The following is a 19,700-nucleotide window of genomic DNA, read 5'->3' as shown; positions in this document are numbered from 1 at the left end:
GACCCCCTTCATCAAACTCTGTTTCTTTCCTCTGCCCCCCATGGCACATTAGCCCTGCTCCTATGCAGCCTGTGAATGACTAGGCCCTGTATTGTGATTAATTGTTTTTATGCTTATCTATCTCTGTTGAGATAAGCTCCACAAAAGCTCATTTTGTTTCATATGATCCGTTAGTGAATACAAGTTTTTGTTAATTTGAATCTTACTCATTCACAGTCTCTTGGAATGGTAATCCTTCTAAGAGTTTGTTCCAGCACAACTGGACCAAGTGTTACAAACAGATAAGGAAAACTCCCCAACCTTGAAGCAGCTCAGCATTGCAGGCCCATGTGTTTTTGGTGAGATGCTCTGGCAGTAAACATACTGTGACAAGGATCAGCCCCCCCTTGACAGATCAGGGAATTCCTTCTTTGTCTGGATTGGTCAGAAGTATTAGATATTCCAAGATAACCACCTACAATATTTTATTGTAGTTTTTCTTCAATATGATGAAAAAGTACATGAATTCTAGAACACAGCTGTCTAAGAAACTGTGGGAGACATTAGTAGTCATGAATGCAGACATGTAGGAAGTATTTATATTTAGGTAACACATCAGTCATATTAATACCAGCAAACCTGAGGTTTGTGACTCACAAGGTGTTTTTTTTATTGCAGGTAATTCCAGTAGAGAAGCTAGTGAAAGGGCGTTTCCAGGACAACCTGGATTTTATTCAGTGGTTTAAGAAATTCTATGACGCTAACTACGATGGGAAGGAGTATGACCCTGTAGAAGCACGACAGGGGCAAGATGCACTTCCTCCTCCTGACCCTGGCGAGCAGATCTTCAACCTGCCGAAGAAGTCGCACCATGCGAACTCTCCCACAGCAGGTATCCCAGCAGTGAAATCATAGTCACTTTCACTTTAGAAAATGGCTCAGGCCCCACTGGCTTTACTATGTCTGATCGACTTCCTGGCAGTATCTTTACAGCTCTAGATGATTGTAATTCTTGTCTGTTTGGCCACATTTGTCTTCCTAACAGTGACCTATCTAATAAGTCTAATGATCACGATTTAAACTATTTCACGTTATATCACTGAAGCTGTGTTAAAATAATACTCCAGAGAGAGATTTCATTTTATCTGTATTTTTTTTCTGAGAAATTTCAAGTGTGTTTAGATTTTAACTGAAATATTTTTTGTGCTTAATTGCTGGCTGTACAGACAGAATATGAACTTATTTATACTTTTAAACATGGGTCATCATCTATAATCTTTCAAAAGAAATTCATGAAATATGTATCTATTCTCTTGTGTGGTAAGTGCCAGTTGTTGTATGTTAATAGTCAGCAAGACCTTGTTTATTTCTCTTCATCCACAAGCGAATTCATTAAGGATAAATATGCAGAATGTTCAAATTGTTTAAACTTTTGTGGGTAAAAACCTTTCTAAACTGTATCATAAACATCCTTCCATAAAAAAAAGATTTTTGCTATACAGAGTGTGTTCTTGTAAAATTAGGGTCATTATTCTAAACACCAGTTGTGGTACTGGACATTTAAACAGTGAAGTCTTCAGAAACCATTTGTTTCTGAAAACCAGTGCCCACACTTGTTAAATCAGTAACATTAGTTTTGTAAATAACACAAATTCCTTATTTTATACCCAGCCTTCAATCAGGATTGATTAGAAATGGTTATAAGAGCACTAATACTAAACATTGCCTATGTCTAAAACTCAAAGACCGTGTGGACTGGAGGGAAATTTGTGAGTCTTCCCTGCATCCATATCACTGAAGCTGGAAGGGAGGAGGGAAAAGTGCCTTGAGGCGCTCTAGCCCCTGATGTTCTGGTAGAACAGAGACCCTTGCATAGGGGCAGGGAAGGTGCCAGGAAGACTGAAGGAAATGAGGAAATGACATGTCAGAGAAGCAGAAGGAAGAGAGCAGAATGATCAGCAGTGTCTAAATCTGCTGAGGAACCAAGTAAAATAAGGACTGGACGAGTCCATTGGGTAACTCAACTTGGGGGTCACTCAGTGGGATGATGGGACACAGAGTGGGTTGAGGACTTGGAGGAAGGAAATTCAGATAGAATATAAATCCATAGAATGAGTGAACTTATATAGAATAAACAAAGCACAGATTTGGGGGCATACATACATTTAAAGGGCAAGAAGAAAAAGGAGGCTGAGGAAAAGATGAACATCAAGGGGGAAAAAAAACCCAGTAAAGCTCAGCCTCAGAGAACAAACAGGAAGTTTCTAAAAAGAGGGATCACCAACAGTGCCAGATATTAATTGTGGAGAGATCAAATAGTATAAAGGCTGAAAACAGGCCAAAGAAATCTGACTCTTAGGAGGTGATTAATAATCCTTTTGAGAATTGGTCTGTTAAAGTGCTGCGTGTGTACCCCTAGATGGTGACAACTTACCAAGGGCATGACATGGCAAATGTTGAGTCGATGTGGTAAGAGTAGATTCCACCTTCACCAAATTTGTCAGGAAAATTTTGAGGAAATCTAAAAACATTTTGGTGTTGGAAAGATTGAAAGGAAGATGGTATTGTCCTTGATCCATTCTTGTTTGCTTTTAGGACAAGACGCAATGAGTATTTTGTGAGGTGGGAAAAGGAATAATTGAAAATACAAAAAGGAGGGGAAATAGAGGAGAAAATGAGGTCAATGGCATAGATAGAGGTCTAGGGAGAAAAGAGATAGTACTTTTTTGGAACCGAAGTGCCAGTGAGAAGTGGGGTAAAAATTAAACCACCAGGAGTTTGGAGAACAAAGATCTATGGTGGTTCAAACTGGCCTTCAACTTTTCTGAGACACTCGTCAGACAGGAGGCAGAGCAAAGAAGAGGAATGGTGCGTTTCCTCCTGAGTCAGGGGCTCCGCAGGTATAGTGCCAAGAAAAAAAACCACGGGTGGCTGGTATTTCTCATCTTAAGGTCTCTGTATAGCTGTTAGTGATCTACAGATTCATCTTTAACCTCAGCTACCACTTTTTCAACTTTTGGTAGTGAAAGTGGAAAGGCCTCAGAAGAGTATTTTCTTCCATAATCCTAATGTACCCTTGAATTGACACCAGCACTCCCCCTCCCCCATCAGAGCTGGCATCATGCTGCTTGGCATCAACTTCTAAGAATTTCCTCATCTGTCCTTCATAAAAGCCACAGAGAAATTTGTCCCATTTTGACAGAATGTCCATGAACCTGAAGAGAGGTGTATTTTTTCCAGAGCTTAACTTCTTGGGTGACAAAGCTCAGGAAACACATTAAAATCAACAGGTAATAAATTTGGTTTTTAATGTTCCAGAAGGCAGTAATCTCTGAGGAATTACTTGTGAAATTGTTAACTTGTGTTCCTGATACCCTGACCATGTTTACCTCATTAGTCTTAATAGTGATCAGGGGAAAAGGATGTTTTCAGAATCAAATCAGTTAAACCTTTTTTAATAAAGTATGTTCTGTCTATAGGACATTGTAGGATGGAAAAGCTATACTGTGGAAAAAATTATAGCAAGGTGTACATCACATACAGAACGTTGTTTTCAAAGCTGTTACATGTAGGAAAAAAGTTCCTGTATAAGTACTGTAAGAACTCAGTTTTCTAGAGGCCATGTATCCAACCCTTGGGAACACAGCCAAGAAAATGTAAACCAAAATGTCTTCTAATGTCAGAATAGGTGTTGTATAATCTGTGCTATGAAACTCATACATGTACACACAAGAGAGTTGCTCTTTCTTAATTTTGACATAATTGTAACTAACATGGGCATCTGGTTTCTCAGCACATAACTTGTGAGGGCAGGGGGTAGATGGACCCCATTAGAAAGTACAGACACCAGTGAGAGAAGAGCTGGAAGATTAATAGAAGTACTAGAAAAATGGTTTCAAAAAGGAAGCAACCTAAGAAATATAATAAAGTATTTGGTTATTCATAACTAAACCCCTAAAGCTAGATTTAAATTAAATCTCAGCAGTGTTTTTCAGAAACTGTTCATACAATCTTAAGGTGACTGTGTTTGTTGCATTATTTGTTTAGCAGTGTTTAACACGTTTGAACCCCTGAATCTAAGCATCGCTGGTCACCTTTGGGGAAAGCCGAGTTGCTTGTACTTGCCCTAGAAGTTTGTGTTTTAAGAAGTGGCAGTGAAATGTAGCATTTTATAGTGTTTTTAATCCTGTTCTGATTTTGATGTTATGGCCAGAATATGGTCTCTCCTGGCCCATGTATCACCTTGAAAAAATCATGCGTTCCGCTGTTACCGGTTTTATGGTGTTTTAGAAATATCAGTTAGATCAAGGTAGTGAATAGTGTTATTCAAATCCTTGTTTTTACTGATTTTTTTGTTGTCTAGTTTAATAGTTGCTGCAGAGAGAATGTTGGCATTGATTATGGAATTCTGTTTTTCCCTTTAATTCTTTCAATTTTTGTTTCCTTTATTTAGGGGTCGGTTATTAGGTGCATACATATTTATGATTGTTATGTCATCCTGATGAATTGACCTCTGTATTTTATGAGGCATCACTCTTTATCTTTGGTACTACTCTGTCCTGAAGTCTGTTTCATCTGATGATAATACAACCACGTGAACTTAATGTTTGCATGGTTTATCTTCTCCATGATAGACTAAGTTTCCACCTGTCTTTGTCTTTATATTTAAAGTATATCTCTTGTAAACAGCGTATAATTGGATCTTGTATTTTTATTTGTTCTGATAATATCTGGACATTGGAGTATCCAGTCAATATTACCTTTTCATGTAGTTACTGAGTTAGTTGGATATAGACCTACCATATCATCATTTGTTTTCTGCTCTCCCCTCTGATTTTTGTTTCTGTTTCTCCTCCCTTTTGTCTTCTGGATTTTTAAAATAACTTTCAGTATTCCGACTTGATTTATCTGTTGCCTTTTTTTCCATTGAAGCATGGTTGACATTATATTCATTTTAGGTAAAACATAGTGATCTGACATATATATTGCCTCTTAAACTTTATCTCTTTGCATTGACTTTTTTAGTAGTTGCTTTAAGAGTTACAATATATATATTGTTAGGTTTTCACAGCTTACTTAAAATAATTTTATGTCACTTCATGTAAAATGTAGAACCCAGTCACCTTCCCCCCCCACACTGCCCTTTGTCATGTTGTCATACCTGTCACATCTACATACATCATAAACCCCACAAGACAACATTGTAACTCTTTTTAAGTCAACACTGCCTGATATGGTAGCTTTGAGCACTTGAAGTGTGCTTACTCTGCATTGAAGTGTGTGCTGTATGTATAAAATACACACTGGATTTAGAAAACTTAGTGTGGAAAAAAGTGAATATAAAATACAATTAATAATTTTTATATTATTACAAGTAGGAATTATAATTTGTATATGTTGTATATATTTTGCATCTATTAAAATGAATGTTTTAAATGTCTTTAATGTGGCTACTAGAAACTTTCAAATTACTTACATGGTTCACATATTCATGTTAGGCAGTGCTGCTTTAAACAGTCATGTATTTTAAATAAATGAAGAGAAAAAAATAGTTAATTTTTCATATTTTTACCATTTCCAGTGTTCTTCATTCATTCCTGAACATCTGATGCCCCTACTGGTTTCATTCCAGTTCAGACTGAAGAACTTTCTCTAGCATTTCTTGTAGAAGCAGATTCAGTGGCAACAGGATTTTTCTTTCAGGTTTCCTTTCTCTGTACATGTCTTTATTTCACCTTCATTCTTGAAGAATACTTTCCTACATAAAGAATTCAAGCTGATCTTTTCTTTAGGCGCTTCACAGATGCTGTTCCACTGTCTGTGGCCTCCAAAGACAAGAGGTGCATGTTCTTGGTAATTATTCTTTCCCTGTTGGCAATGTATTTTCCTCTGGGGTGCAGTCAAGATTCTATCTTTGGTTTTCAGTAGTGTGACTGTAATGTGCCTAAGCGTAATTCTCTTTGAATTTATCTTGTTCAGGATTTCTTAAATCTTTAAGTTTATGTCTTTACCATATTTGGGGAGTTTTCAGCCATTATTTTTTCAAAAATTTTTTAGCTTCATTCTTCCATCCTATCCTTTTAGGACTCCCATTTACTCATACATTAGAGCGTCTAAAATTATCTCACAGGTCCCTGAGGCTCTGTTCATTTTTTTTTTCTTGTATTCTCTTTCTTCTTTAGATTACATGGTTTATATGAACATATACTTCAAGTTTACTCTTTTTACTCCATCATCTCCATTCTACCACTGAGTATTTTGAAAATTTCAACTGTTGTATTTTTTCCAGTTGTAAATGTTTTTTCTTTCTCTGTTGAGATTGCCTACCTTTCATTTATTGTGAGCATACTTCACTGACCATGGTTACGATAGCTGCTTTGAAGTTCTTGTATGCTAACTCCACCATTCTGACCATTGCACAGTTGGCATCTGTTAATTGTCTTTTTGTTTGAGAACATGTCACATTTTCCTGGCTTGTCATATTGTTGAGTGTCACTGGATTATATTCTAGATACTGTGATATTAAGTTGTGGAAACTCTAGATTTTTTTATTACTCCAAAGAGTATTGGTGTTTTTCATTTAACAGGCACTTAACTCAATTATAGAGTCCAAATAAAAAGTACTCAAGAAGTTGAACTCCACTCAAGGGGTCCTAACCTCGGCCTCAGGCCTGTGCCTTTCTGCAGAATTTCCTGACTTCCTTTTTCTTATTATTACCAAGATGCAAGGTTTCATTTACCTTTTGAGAAACTCCACCTTGTAAACACAAATGTTGGTCTCACCCCAAAGCCATTATTTATTCCAAGAAATGCATTTTCCCATGTCTGCTCTTTAAGCCAGAGCAATCCATGATGGCATTTGACTTCCCAGAGCTCCTTAGGTTAGGCATAGGCACCTTTCTGTCCTTCCATGGTCTCCCCATCAAGATGAGTCATGCCTGTTTATTCTTAGAGTTTCCCATGTGTACTTGCCTAATATTGCTCTCTCACAATCCCAGGCCCCTAGCCACATACTATACCGCAAATGCCTTACTTACTTCTTCAAGGATCAAACATTGACTTTAAGAGATCATGCAGTGTCAACTCAAAACAAGGAAGAGATGCATTTTCTTTACCAGTCCCATAATTAGCAATGCTTCTTTTGAAGTAGATGTTAGCACTTTTTTTACAAACAAACAATCTCACTCAATCCTGCTCTATATCAGCATTGCATCCCTCTTGGCCTGCTCATATTAAGAAACCACCATCCCATTATAAGCTGAATGCCAGTTCACAGCTGCTCCCTTAGCTACACTGAGACCTGGAGAAAATGGAAAGATATACTTCTAGGGTCCCAATTATTAAATTCTTAGAAGACCTGCCTTATTCCTTGGAAGGATTAGGGGTATTTGAGGTTTTGTTCCCCTAGTTAACACATTTATCATTTGTAAGATATACAAGCTACACCATAGGTATTAGGTTGCTTTTCTCCTCAAGGAATAATTGAAACTGCATTTTCCTACCTTATGATAATGATAAAACCACAGCGTAAAATATGAGCAGTGCTCTGCCTTGCCAGGAAACTGAGTATCTGTGAGTTTGGACTGTTGGGCACAGAGAGGAACAGAGTCATGAAGAATTCAGGCGATTCAGATAGGAATCTTCTGGCAGGGTCTGTGGAAGAGGCCAGGGGCTTCTTCCTAGGAAGAGCCATGCTGTTTTCATTTCCTTCCCAATTTGTTTGCTTGCTGAGACAGCATCTTTGACAGATAATTTACTAATTCAATGTACAATTTTTAATTATTTTATCTTCTTGGATTAAAAAAACTATGTCATAGTTTTCTTTAAAACTAGAGATTTGTAAAGCTCTGAGATCAAAACCTATGAAATGTGGTAGTGCTGTTATTGTATAACTCCTAAAATCTTATATGTGTAGTTTTTTTCATGAAAGGAGAGAGGAGCATATGTCAGTGTGGAGGGAGTCCTCACACACAGAAGGAGCTGGCAGATATTTATGAGTGCACCCTGAGTGCCAGTTGTCCTACACTTGAAGTGTGTTAGCTGGGTTGGGCTTCAGAGCAGTCCTTAGTGGAAGAGAGCACCGTCACCTACTTCAGAGCTGAGGGAACTAAGGCACAGAGAGGCGGGGCGGGTCCATGACTTGCTGCAGGGTAAACGCTGGAAATCGGGAACTCAAGATTGGAACCCTGACTCTGTGATTCCACAGCTGACCCTCTTTACCTGTTGTATTATCTTGCCCTCTCTAATGTCATGGATATGGCCTTGTTTTATGTTCCTACCTCCTTTCCCCACTATACTGAACCACAATAGATTTTTCACAAACCAAATTCAGATTGCACAGTGTATGGAGGAAATACAAGGCTTTGCAGTGTTATAAAGGCTTGAAACAGAGTACATGCTGTTCTGTTTGAATGGCACTTATTTTGTTAAATAGTAGTAATTTTTTAAAGTTCAAAAATTTTGCCTTGCAATAGGCTTTTGGGTACGTGTTGCTGTATTTTTATATATTCATAAATGCAGGAGATGTTAAGCTACTTGTTCCAGGGCTCTTATCAGCCCTGAAGCAGAAATGTATATACAGCCCAGAATGCTGAGCCCTGGAATACAAGGATTACTAATTTCTGATTTCCTAATCCTTCAATTCAAATAATTCTCAAAGTAGATTGTCTAGGTGATTGCAAAGTGAAGAGTAAGCCCCTCAGACAGTCTGGCGTGTATTTCAGTGGGCTGCATTCCGTTCCCTCGCACTGGACTTTGGAGGAGAGGGCCAAAAGCCTTCACTGTTGTCCTACCTACACCTGGAAAGCAAACCATCCTGGCCCTTTTTTAAACAACATTGGGTCCTTTCATAGCCAGCACTGGGTGATTCTTGTGCAGCTGTCCCTATGTCCCTAGATATTAGATATGTTGAAAGATTGATTGGTCCTGCAGCTGAACCCCACATGTTACTCAGATCATCCCTTTTTTTTTTCTCTCTGTAGGTATAATAGCTTGGCTTTTCACTTCTCAGTCTCACAGTAAAACTTGTCAGGCTCAAAAGGCAGTGGCTTACCATTTATTCTCTATTTCCATGAGCAGAAAATCACAGATCATCAGCGAACCTATTTTTCTTTATAACCGGTGCCTTTCTTTGTTTCTTGGTATATTAGGCGGGAATAAAAAGCTGTTTTGAAGAAATGTCCTAGATTCCCTTTGGATTGATTGGGTGAACTAAACTATTAGTCAGTTCTGTCCTGTTCGATCATTGTTTCCTGTTGCCTGACACATAGAAGGCTCTCATTTAGTATTTGTTGAAGTGATTTAAATTGAATCATAGTAATGTCCATTTATACCCAGGAAGATGCAGTACTTAGACTAACACATGGCTTGTTGAAGTTCTCTCCAATCATCTCCATAACCTGAGGAGCCCCTTGCACTGTTGCTTAAGGTGCAACAAGGGGCACTACACAGTAGTACAGAAAATATTTATTAAACAACAGTTCCTACTTACTGGATTCCATTTTGTGAAAGTGTTACTTGAATTCTCATTTGTTCAGTCTGTCAACAAAGATTTGTTCAGGCACTTGGAAGAAGTTCTGGAACTTACAGCCTCATGAGGAAACCCAACAGTAAATAGACAATGACAGTAAAGTGAGGTTAAGTGCACTCAGTGCTTTGGAAGACCACCTGAGCTGGTCTTCTTGTGTGTTCTAGAAAGGTTTCTTGGAAACAGTGAGGTTCACCTAAGGCTTAATGAAAGGAGGAGCTAACCTGGTGGAAGGTACGGAAAGGAACGTTGCAAGCAGAAAGAACATAAGATTGGAGGCAAGGGGGAGAATGCTTTGTTCGGTGAGGTGCACGTTGTCCTGAATGGACATGGAGAGGCGAGGCTTCAGGGGGGAGCAGGGCCTTTGTGTAATGGGCTAAGAGGGCATTCATATTCTGTTTCTGCAGAACAACTGTTACAAATTTAGCAGCTTAAAACAACAAACATGTATGGTCTCAGATTTTCTAAAGCCCAGGCACAACTCAGCTGTGTTCTCTGCTACAGTGTCCTACCAGCATGCAATCCAGGTATCTGGATCTAATCAGATGCTACAACCTGGAAAGTTCCCCTGGGCGGTTGGGAGTTTCCTTGATGCAAGACGGAGGCTTAAGGTAGTTAAGCCAGCAGCTGCTCTTATCTCCCAGAGGTCACCCGCAGTCCCATGCCATGTGGGCTGCTGAAGGTGTATGCCTACTGCCTAGCAACCTGTTCCTTCAAGGCCAGCAAGGCTGGCCACACTCTCTAGCATGTCTGCCAGCAGTGCAGTGAAAGGCAGGGTGCCATAGCCATGGGAGCGGCTCGCCATCCCGCCCGTGCTCGAGAGAGGGGACCACGTGGGTGGAAGCAGTAGGAGGTGAAGATGATGGTGGTGGCCTGTTGGTCACAGAGGTTCACACTTTATTTATAATGGGGTCTGTTGGAAGTCATTGGAAGGCTGTAAGCACACGTTTGCTGTGGTGTATAGAACACATGGAGGGGATACGGTCACAATCCAGAAGACTGGCTCAGAAGTTGTCACAGCAAAATGTGTTGGAAGGAGGCTGGCCTAAACAGAGGTGTGGCCATATGCATTGTAGAGACTTCAGGGAGGTATAGTCAACAAACTTGATGATAATGGAAAATGAGATGTGCAGGAGAGGGGAAACCAAGGGCAAAGGATGTGCAGGGCTCTGGCTTGGTGGGCAGTGCAGCAGGAGCCACTTGGAGGGACGAGTGGGTGCTGCAGGTGGGCGTAGCTCACCCCCCTGGGCCTCAGATCAGGTCTCAGCGCAAGTGTTCACAGAGCACAACAGATTTGTTACCATCAGAAAAACGATGTAAAGCAGCACTGGTCCTGCCAGTGGTATCAGTAAGACTCTGACTGAACATCATAACGTAATTGAGCACTTGTATTTCCCAAAATGGTTGTTTTCATTTATAAGCATTTGCTTAAACGTCTGCTGTGTGCCAGCAGCGCAGTGACGCCATGATGTTGTTGTCATGGTGACGCCTGTGTATCTGTACCCTCAGTTTGTGGGGCTCTTTCAAGCTCTGGCTTTTCTTACGGATGCAGTGAACAGGCAGGGGGTGCACCTCTAAATGGTTGTCATGATTCTGATGTATATTGTTTTCATGTGGGTGAGGGGTCCTCTCCGTTTCTAGAGGAAAATTGCTTTGGGAACAATTTGAAAAAAGAATTTGAAATGCAATAGTGATTGGTCGGCACCTGAAGTGTTTGAAAGTGCCCTTACTTTTCCACCAAGATGTGAGAGGTGTGGGAGGTTAGTTTATCAAAAGAAATATACACCGTGTTAAAATAACTATTTAAAAGTTAATTTTTTTAAGTACTTAAGCCATTTCAAGACAATCTCTTTCCTGCATTTTATTTACCCTATGAAAAATTCTCTGAAACCAGAGTGACTCAGGCAGAGCCTGGAAAGTACTGGAGAGTCACATGATTGCTAAAAATAAGCACATCCTTTCCAGCAGGGACAGTGACCAGGGCAGAAGTATCTCAGTTCATGAATGTGCACCTTGGCTGGACATGCCCAGTGCAGACAGGCCCTCTTGCCCATCTCGGGGCAGCCAGTGTGACCCCCGGTTAGGTAAGGGGGGCCCTCAGGCATTGTGCCCCCAGCTCAGGGCAGAGCCAGTCATCATGCTGTGTAATGACAGGAATGGGAGGGACACAGGCTGACTCACAGCTCCTGTCACTGCTTTTCCTTCAGCCTTGCCCTTGGAACCAATAGCAGATACTATTGATCACAGAATATCTTTTGTTACTGTGCACATTGCAGAGTGGAAGTTGTGTAAAATGGCTGAAGGGATGTGTGCTGCCTATTCTGCTGGTTTATAACTGACTTTTTCTAAACCGTAATATTATAAGTGCTTTACCAAAACAAAGCTCATCTTGAGCATGTACTACACACAGCCAGGGGAATTGCTGCCATAAGCCTCCTAATTAGCCATTCTGCACCTGCCCTTTTCCTACAGTCTGTTCTCTACACAGCAGGCAGGGTGAGCCTTCTAGAACTGAGTTGGACCATGCCATTTCTCTGCTCATCACCCTACAGTGGCTTCCCTTTACCCTCAGAATCAAAGCCCACCTCCTGCCACTAGCTTGTGAGGTCCCTGTGACTTGTCCCTTTAATGTCTCTGACCTTCTGTCCATGAAGTGCCTCATGCTAGCGCTGTTCCAGCGTCTGGCCTGGCTCCTGCACAGGAGAGGCAGGGCCTGTGCACTGGCATTAGGCCTCTCCTCTGCCTGGAATGCCCTGCTCCCGGCTGCCCAGAAGGTCAGCTTTACGTCTCTCGGATCTCTCCTCACTTCCAACTTCCTCATTGAGGCTTGAAGAAGTGAGGGTTTCTCTTGGATTTGGCATGTCCCTTGTGGAACTCCTGGAAGTTGTGACTATGGAGTTGTTAAAAGAGAGGTTGACTTCTACAAGGAGGAGGTTTTTGAGCCAGGCTAATCCCCACATGTGCCTGGTATGAATCTCACCTTGTGTGTTTGTGTTGGACTGCTGCAGGATTCCACCAAGAACACTCAGCTCCTGGCCCTGCCCTTCTGAGTGGACGGTGCTTTCGTACTCCACAGCGTCACTGCTTCTCTGGGCTGTGTGTCTGAACTGTTGTGGCATTAGCTGTGGACGTTAAGCAAGCTACTGGCTATTGACATCAGCCTCAGAGATTCTCTGGATTCAGTCAGGCTATAAATCAGGCCACTCTTTGTTTTTTATAGCTATAGTTAAAATGTCTTAGAATCGTATTTATACCCCAAATCCTAAAGGCATTAATTAAGGTAGGTACAGCTGCTGAGAGACTGGCATTGTAAATCATGTCCCTATCCAACAGGTAAAGTCAGAGAATCACAGGGATTTGTACAGAATTTATGTCTATTTTCCTCTTGTAAAATAGGACTACCACTAATGTGTTCAGGACATCATCAAATGCAGTTTGGAAAAAAGTTGAAATGTTTGATAGCTGGAAGAAAAAATTCTATGTCTGTATTATAGTCAAGGTAGCTGCACTCTCTTTAAAAGCCTTTATGTAAATGTTTTTCACATAAGCATCATTGAGTAAAGAGGACTGGAAAGGCACAGAAGTGAAATCACTAGTGGACTTGGGGGTATTCTGGGAAGTGGGAAGGCAGCTATTCAGGACCCTAATACCTGAAACAGTATTACATGCTATCAGAGACATTATTGGGTCACTTCAAAAACTGGAATATAAATAGCATACATAGAAGTATTATAGCAATGTTAAATTTACTGACATTGGTAAGTGTCCAATTTTCTGACAACATCCTTATAGCAGCCAGGTAAGTGGAAAGAATACCTTGCACTCTAGAAGCTGGGTACACTTGAATGTGGTTTGAAAGAAGAGAGACAACAAGACTTTTAAGGCAAATAAACAAAACATAGTTCTCACCTAAAGACTGTGACATACTTCAGGAAATTGTCTATTACTATTTATTCTGAAAAACACGCAATGAAATTATTGACTATAACAAAGCAATTTATTTTCATTTTTATAAATTTTAGTATTTAGTATTTCTCAGTGTATGTTAATCCTGCGATAGCTGGTGGGGTAAATTACCTCTTTATCAAATTGCAGCTTATGATGATTTAAAGAGCTCAATTTATTTTCTGTTGAAAATGAACTCTTAGTCTAACCCTTAATTGTGTGGTATTTTTTAAAACTTCTTAAATCTCTGAATATACTAAGATCTTCCCCATTCTCTCCTCTTCTTTAATTTCTCCCCATTTATTCATACAAGATAAAAATGCACAAATAGCCACTGCAGACCTCTATCCTCAGTCATCAGACATTTTCCCCTTTTATCAGTTTCCAAACAATCAGAATTTCAAAACCCTCCAATTTTAGATTTCAGATCCTAATCATTTATTACATTGCAGACACTAGTTACTGACTGTCGGAGGATGGGGGAAGTGTCTTCCATCCCATGTGTAGTGAGTGTAGGTAATGGAGCGTGGACCGCACGCCTGCTTCTGCCTGATCACACCTCCTTCGCGGCAGAGAGTGCCCGCTCTGAGTTCACTGCCGCCTTCTTTCTCATCTCAGATCCATGCACGCGTGCACTTGTGCCAGGGTGAGACCTGGGGCTCCACTCCCCAACTGACCTCACAGGCTCTGTGAAGCATAGGTGCCATCTTAAGGCCGAGACTGAGCTGCAGTAAGTTTGTCTCTCGGTAGCAAGGGATGTTTGCTCAGGAAAAGCTGGAACTAAGACAGTGCCGGTCGCTGCAGCGGCTCTGGCCTCTGCTGAGCCACATGGAATGGCCCACGATGCTGTTTTGCCCTAGCCAGCTTCTCCCACTGAGAGTTTTTCTTCCCTGATAACTTGGTCTTCCATGGGGTATTGGCTAGCCACAACCTTTCTACATCATTTCAAACATTCTAGGTTTCTTCAGGCTGCATTTGATGTCTTGAAAGTATAATTAGTACTAGCCTTGTTTTACAAGCAATCAGCTTCTGTTCCTTCCACCTTTTTGTTTTAAGTTACATAATACTGGATAAGGCAGTAAAAGAACATGTGTCTGAGGAACCCACTCAGGGACTACAGCCTGCCTAGGGAGAACTGGCCTGCGTGGGTGGGTGGCTGGCATTGGGAAGCCCCTCTGCAGGGCTGTCTCCTCCAGAAGAGGCAGTGAACACGGCAGAGACTTGGACTGCCTGGCACAAACTCACTATTCAGAGTTAACCATTTACTGACTGAACACACCCACCAATTCCATCTGTAAAGGGCCTATGGAATAACAGAAGCAATCTTGAAACCAAGGGAGAGATCTCTTTCTGGGAGGCTGATGATTTTTGTTTGGTTTCCTACAGGTATTGCTGGCTTTTGCTCTCAGTGACCAGTGTTGGCATCAGCTTCTCAGGCTTTCCCTGGTATCTCTATCCTGAATAGATGCCTCTCCTGGGAATTATTTAAGGAATTATAAAAACTTTCATTGAGTTTCTCCTCTGGGTCAGGCATTGTGATAAGAACATAAAATGGTAAACAAAACAAAATGGATGCAACTCCTACCTTGTGGAATTTAACTCTAATGGGAGAAGCAGCCATTAAATAAATAAATATACCACTGCAGTAAGTAGGTGCTGTTCAGAAGGTTTTTGGTCTTTGTGGCCTCCGAGAGCAGTGACATCTCACAAGCTGGAACCTGAAGGACGGTGGACTGGACTCAGTCGCCCCAAGGCCGGAGGACGAGCATCCCTGGCAGTGGCGACACGGCCGGGATCGCCCTCTGTGGTCTCGCGGTCGAGAGCACCACCTGGTTCTGAGAACGCTGAGCAGGTCGTGCTGGGGTCGTGCCGGGGGTCATGAGCTCTTGGTGAGCCAGGGCATCCTGTACATGGCTCACAGTAGGCACTTAATAAACATGTACTTGGTAAATAAGAGGTGTTGATTGTAGACAGCTTCAGTTAGACTTCAGTTATAATAAAATGTGGTGTATTGCTTGTAAAAAGGTCTGAAGTGACTTCATGTTGAAGAACTTCCCCAGCCAGGCTGGCTGGTGGCTGTCCTTGGAGAAGGCTCTTTGCCAGGCCAGCATGTCCGCGCCCTGCTGTTCTCCACACTGTTTTCTGTGCTCTGTTGGTTTGGCCTTCAGCTAGAGAGCTTGGCCAGTAGAACATGGAAATAGTGTTCCAGGAGAGTTTTATGTGGCTTCCCCAGAGATGAAGGATCCTCACAACCACACATGAGTAATCACAAATAAAGCAGAACATCCACTCTTGGGAAGGTTTCCAGGCCACTGAAGATTTACCCTTCAAATATTCAAACTATTTTAAGTCATTCCCAATTTACTCATTTTCATTTTAAAACATACTAGGCTTATTTTCCTGTATTTTTTAGAAGAAAATTCTTTTTTTCTGTATGACAGAGAGGCATATGTATGTTAAAGGGCGTGATGCCGTCAGTGCTCAAGGGTGCCATGCCTTAGCATCTGTGACTAATGACTCCAGCCCTGTAAGTCTTCCTGTTTGCGCTTTCATAATTAGGAGACTGGCTGAAACCACTGCCTGTACATTTGCCTTTGTAACCCTGCTTCCTTCTGATTGTTGGTGCTGATAAACTGTAAAGTTAAAGTAAAATTGGAAAACATATAACCAAGTTTTATTAATTGTTTATGGATTTATTTAAACATTTGTGCCTTCACTAAATACATGTTCAGCCAAGCAGTGCACTAAGCACTGGGGCTACAAAGCTGAGTAAGACTTTTCCCTCAAAGAGCCTTCTAGAGGCACAGCAGGGCATGGGGGATCGTGCCAATGGTAGAATGTAAGAGGAGCACCTACCCCAGACTGAGCTGCCACCTGGTCGAGTCTAGACTCAGAGTGAGAGGGGGTAGGTGGCCCCTGAGTAATGATCCTGAATTTCTTAATCCATAAAGGGTATATAAGCCTCATTGCATATACATTATGGCTTCTGTTTGGACTGCAGAGGCCATTTCCCATGCCTCTGTCATGTTCCAGGTAGTAAGAGCCTATTGTGAGCTGAACTCCAGATAAATGAAGTCTTACCTGAAATCAGTGGTATTTTTTATACCTCAGTTTCTATCATTATTAGTGATGCTGTTGAACCAGTTAACTAAGGTATTAACCCTAGACCTCCCCATTGTAAAGGTGCGTCTTTTTCCCTTTATAATAAGTAATTTATAAGGTGATGCCTTGACATGTGTGAATGTCTTGTTCTCCAAAAACTGCTCAATGTTTTAGACTCAATCGATGAGCCTTTCCTGAATCAGTTATGGGTGTTGGAAAATTGTGAGTTTCCTAATTTTCTCATTTCTTCTACATTTAGTAGCTGTTGCTGTTCCATAAAGGAGCTCTTTCTGTCCTCCTTTTCCTCCCCACCATCACTGTAGACTAGTTTGTTTGTTTGTTTTTAATTCAGTGCACTGCGTTACAATACAGCCATTATTGTTTTGGTGTGCATAGTGTCCCATTGTGGCTAGTTGGGGACCTCCTCAAGTTGGGCCCTGCACCCTTGGACATTAACCCTTGAGCACGTCCTTGCTTTTTGACACAACACGGCAGTGTCACAGGCTCACCTTATACTTTCCATTTCCCATCTCTGGAATCAGACAATACAAGAAGCCCGTTTATTGCAGAACAAAAAATTTAGAAACTAAGACTTGGTGCCAAGTGTGCTTGGTGCTATGGAGATGCCACTGCTCCCAGGCTTTCAGTGGCTAAAGCTAGGAAACATTGAAAGAGAAAAACAAACATTTGTATTGATATTTCTTCTAAAATATTAATCTTTTATAAGGTCCTATTTCTTATTTGTTAAAGACTCAATTATGGTGATGCTTTGAGCTTATCTAAGAACCTTCCCTCTTTAAACACAAAAAACTTTAAATCCCTTTGTGTCTGTTATTCTTATCTCTAGAGGGAGAGAGGGCAAGTGCATTAATCTCATGTTACTTGAGGGAATAAAACCACTCTCAGAAAGGTTAGATAACTTACCCAAGGTGATGGCACTGCCATTTTATTGTGTGCACTCTTTCTAAGCACGTGGGCAGTGATCACTGGGGTATCATACTCTTCAGTAAAGTCCTCTTATATCATACATTTGCTGTGTATCTAAAAAGCATTTCAGTGTTGCCAGTATTTCTAATTTATTCTGATTACTTTCAGGTGCAGCAAGATCAAGTCCAGCGTCTAAACCAGGATCCACACCTTCTCGTCCCTCATCAGCCAAAAGGGCTTTATCCAGCAGCTCAGCATCCAGATCCGATAAAGATTTAGAAACACAGGTCATACAGCTGAATGAACAGGTAACAGGTCCTCCGTAGCCCTGTCTCTGGGACAGGTATATGGTGGAGGGGCAGGCCCCTTAGAGGCCTGGGATAAAGAAGGGAAGGGAAGGGAGACTCTATGGCTTCAAGCAAGTAAAGAGAAAAGGAGTGGTTGAGGCAGGTGAAATCAGAGGCCTGCTGTACAGATGTGAGTCACACATCTCAAAGTCATACACTGGGACAGAAGAACAGATGACTCAGCCCCGGACAGATGCAGGCTCACAGGCCAGCCTCCCCTGTGTGCCTGCCATGAACTCCAGTCTAGACCCCTGCTTGCCTGCCCACTTCTGGTCAGCCTAGACAGTGTTAAAGGCTTTAGAGTTAGTCTCCTTCCCTCCCTTTCTTCTTCCTTTCCTTCAGTAACTGTTTGTTAAGTCTGTTCTATGTGACAGACACTGTGCTGGGTGCTAATAGTATGATAGCAAGATAGATACCCTGCTGTCCCCCTTAGAACTTCCAGCGATTGCACACAAGTAAAGGCACAAAACCTGACACTACCCACTTCAGCAGAAGTTTGTGCTTCAAGTAGGACTTTGCTTTTTATCTAATATTCCTCATGGTTACAGAAAACCTAGCTCTGCTATCTTTGAAGTTTTCAGTATAAAAGTTTAGGTACGCATTCTAACTAAGAATAGTTAGTTTTCCCAAGATGATACATAGTTTAAAACTAATAAAACAGTTGGTAGCCCAGGGCCTACTGCCAAAGTCGTCTGCCCTGGCCCTGAGTTAGGAGCCAGCGTTTATCCTGGCTACTCCCAGCACTGAGGGAGGAGCCTTTAATCAAGGTCCTCAGTCTGTTCCCAGCCAAGTGGGTGGGCCATTCCTAATGATTAATGTGAGTCTTGATGAGCCAGCAAGAGTGTGGAAACAGTTTTTGAGATAATTATATATTTGCAATCAATGATCTAGTTTAAAAGACAATTGCTTAACGCCTGCTGAGGTGTTTCTTTACAATTCTGATCACTTTAATGGAAAAGGTGAAATCTTAAGTTATCCAGTAGGTAGGACTTTGATGTAGAAACTAGAATGTTCTAATTATCTGCCAATTCTCAGTTTGAGCCTATACCGAATTTCCAGTAATGACTTCTCAGGTAAAAGGCATTTGGGACAGCAACAATGAGCCGTGGGCAGCGTGCCTAAGGCTCCACACAGATTGCAGGTAGACCTAGAGTTAGGCATGGCTCTATAATACTTAGATTTATAATTATTTTCTCTTTAGGAAACCAAATTCTTCTGATGTCTTTATCATCTCATGTTTCCTCATGATTTCTCCTCTGCCTGTTGTCTCCTCTAACACACCCAGGGTCCCAGCCTGCCAACCTACAGTACCACCTAGAAACCAGAGTCCTTCGTGCCCCTCTCCCTTACCGCCCTAGCCAGCCAGCCCCACTTCCTGTCCTCAGAGCCCGCCCTAGGCTCCCCTTAGCTCCAGTCGCTGAAGACCCCCACAGGACCCTGACCTCATCCTACCACCCACAGTGCCATGCTAGGAAGAGTGACTTTCCAGTGGTCTTCCTCTTTCTCTTTGTAATTCCTTCATTACTTCCAAAAAGCCTACTCCCTGCCGGCGCCCCGTGCATTCGCATGAGGGGAGAGTGCCTGCCTCCCACATACACCCGAGCCCCTCAGAGGGAAGGTTGTGCATACCCTAAATTAGGAGCCTTCATTCAACAACTGTTTTCTGAGCTTTACTCCAGACCCATTTCCGTGGTTACCTGTCCTTGAAGCCTCCAGGGTGGCCCCTGAAGCTGGTGCTCAGCCACAGAGGCATCACTGTGTTGGAACTGAGGACACTAGGACAGGGAAGAGCTGGGTGAAAATGCCTAGGCTAGAGAGTGAGCTGCGGTAGGAATAGGGGAGTGACATGCCGTAAACTTCAGAAATTTTCATTT

At 41.7% G+C, this 19,700-nt stretch overlaps 1 protein-coding gene across 10 annotated transcripts in view; it reads left to right on the top strand.

Annotated features, from left to right (window-relative positions):
- The window catches only part of MAPRE2 (microtubule associated protein RP/EB family member 2), a 149,576-nt gene that overhangs the window by 117,787 nt on the left and 12,089 nt on the right, over positions 1–19,700 (top strand). For all 10 annotated transcript variants that reach the window (XM_036885133.2, XM_036885140.2, XM_036885172.2 and 7 more), the window contains 2 exons: positions 658–871; positions 17,648–17,787. In XM_036885133.2, the coding sequence (XP_036741028.2) occupies positions 658–871; positions 17,648–17,787 (354 nt within the window). The remainder of the gene's footprint in view (positions 1–657; positions 872–17,647; positions 17,788–19,700) is intronic.

This window comes from Manis pentadactyla, chromosome 6 (assembly GCF_030020395.1).
Source record: "Manis pentadactyla isolate mManPen7 chromosome 6, mManPen7.hap1, whole genome shotgun sequence".
Taxonomy (NCBI): Eukaryota; Metazoa; Chordata; class Mammalia; order Pholidota; family Manidae; genus Manis; species Manis pentadactyla.
The sequence above is the reverse complement of the archived record's forward strand: the minus strand, read 5'-3'. Positions and strand labels throughout refer to the sequence as shown.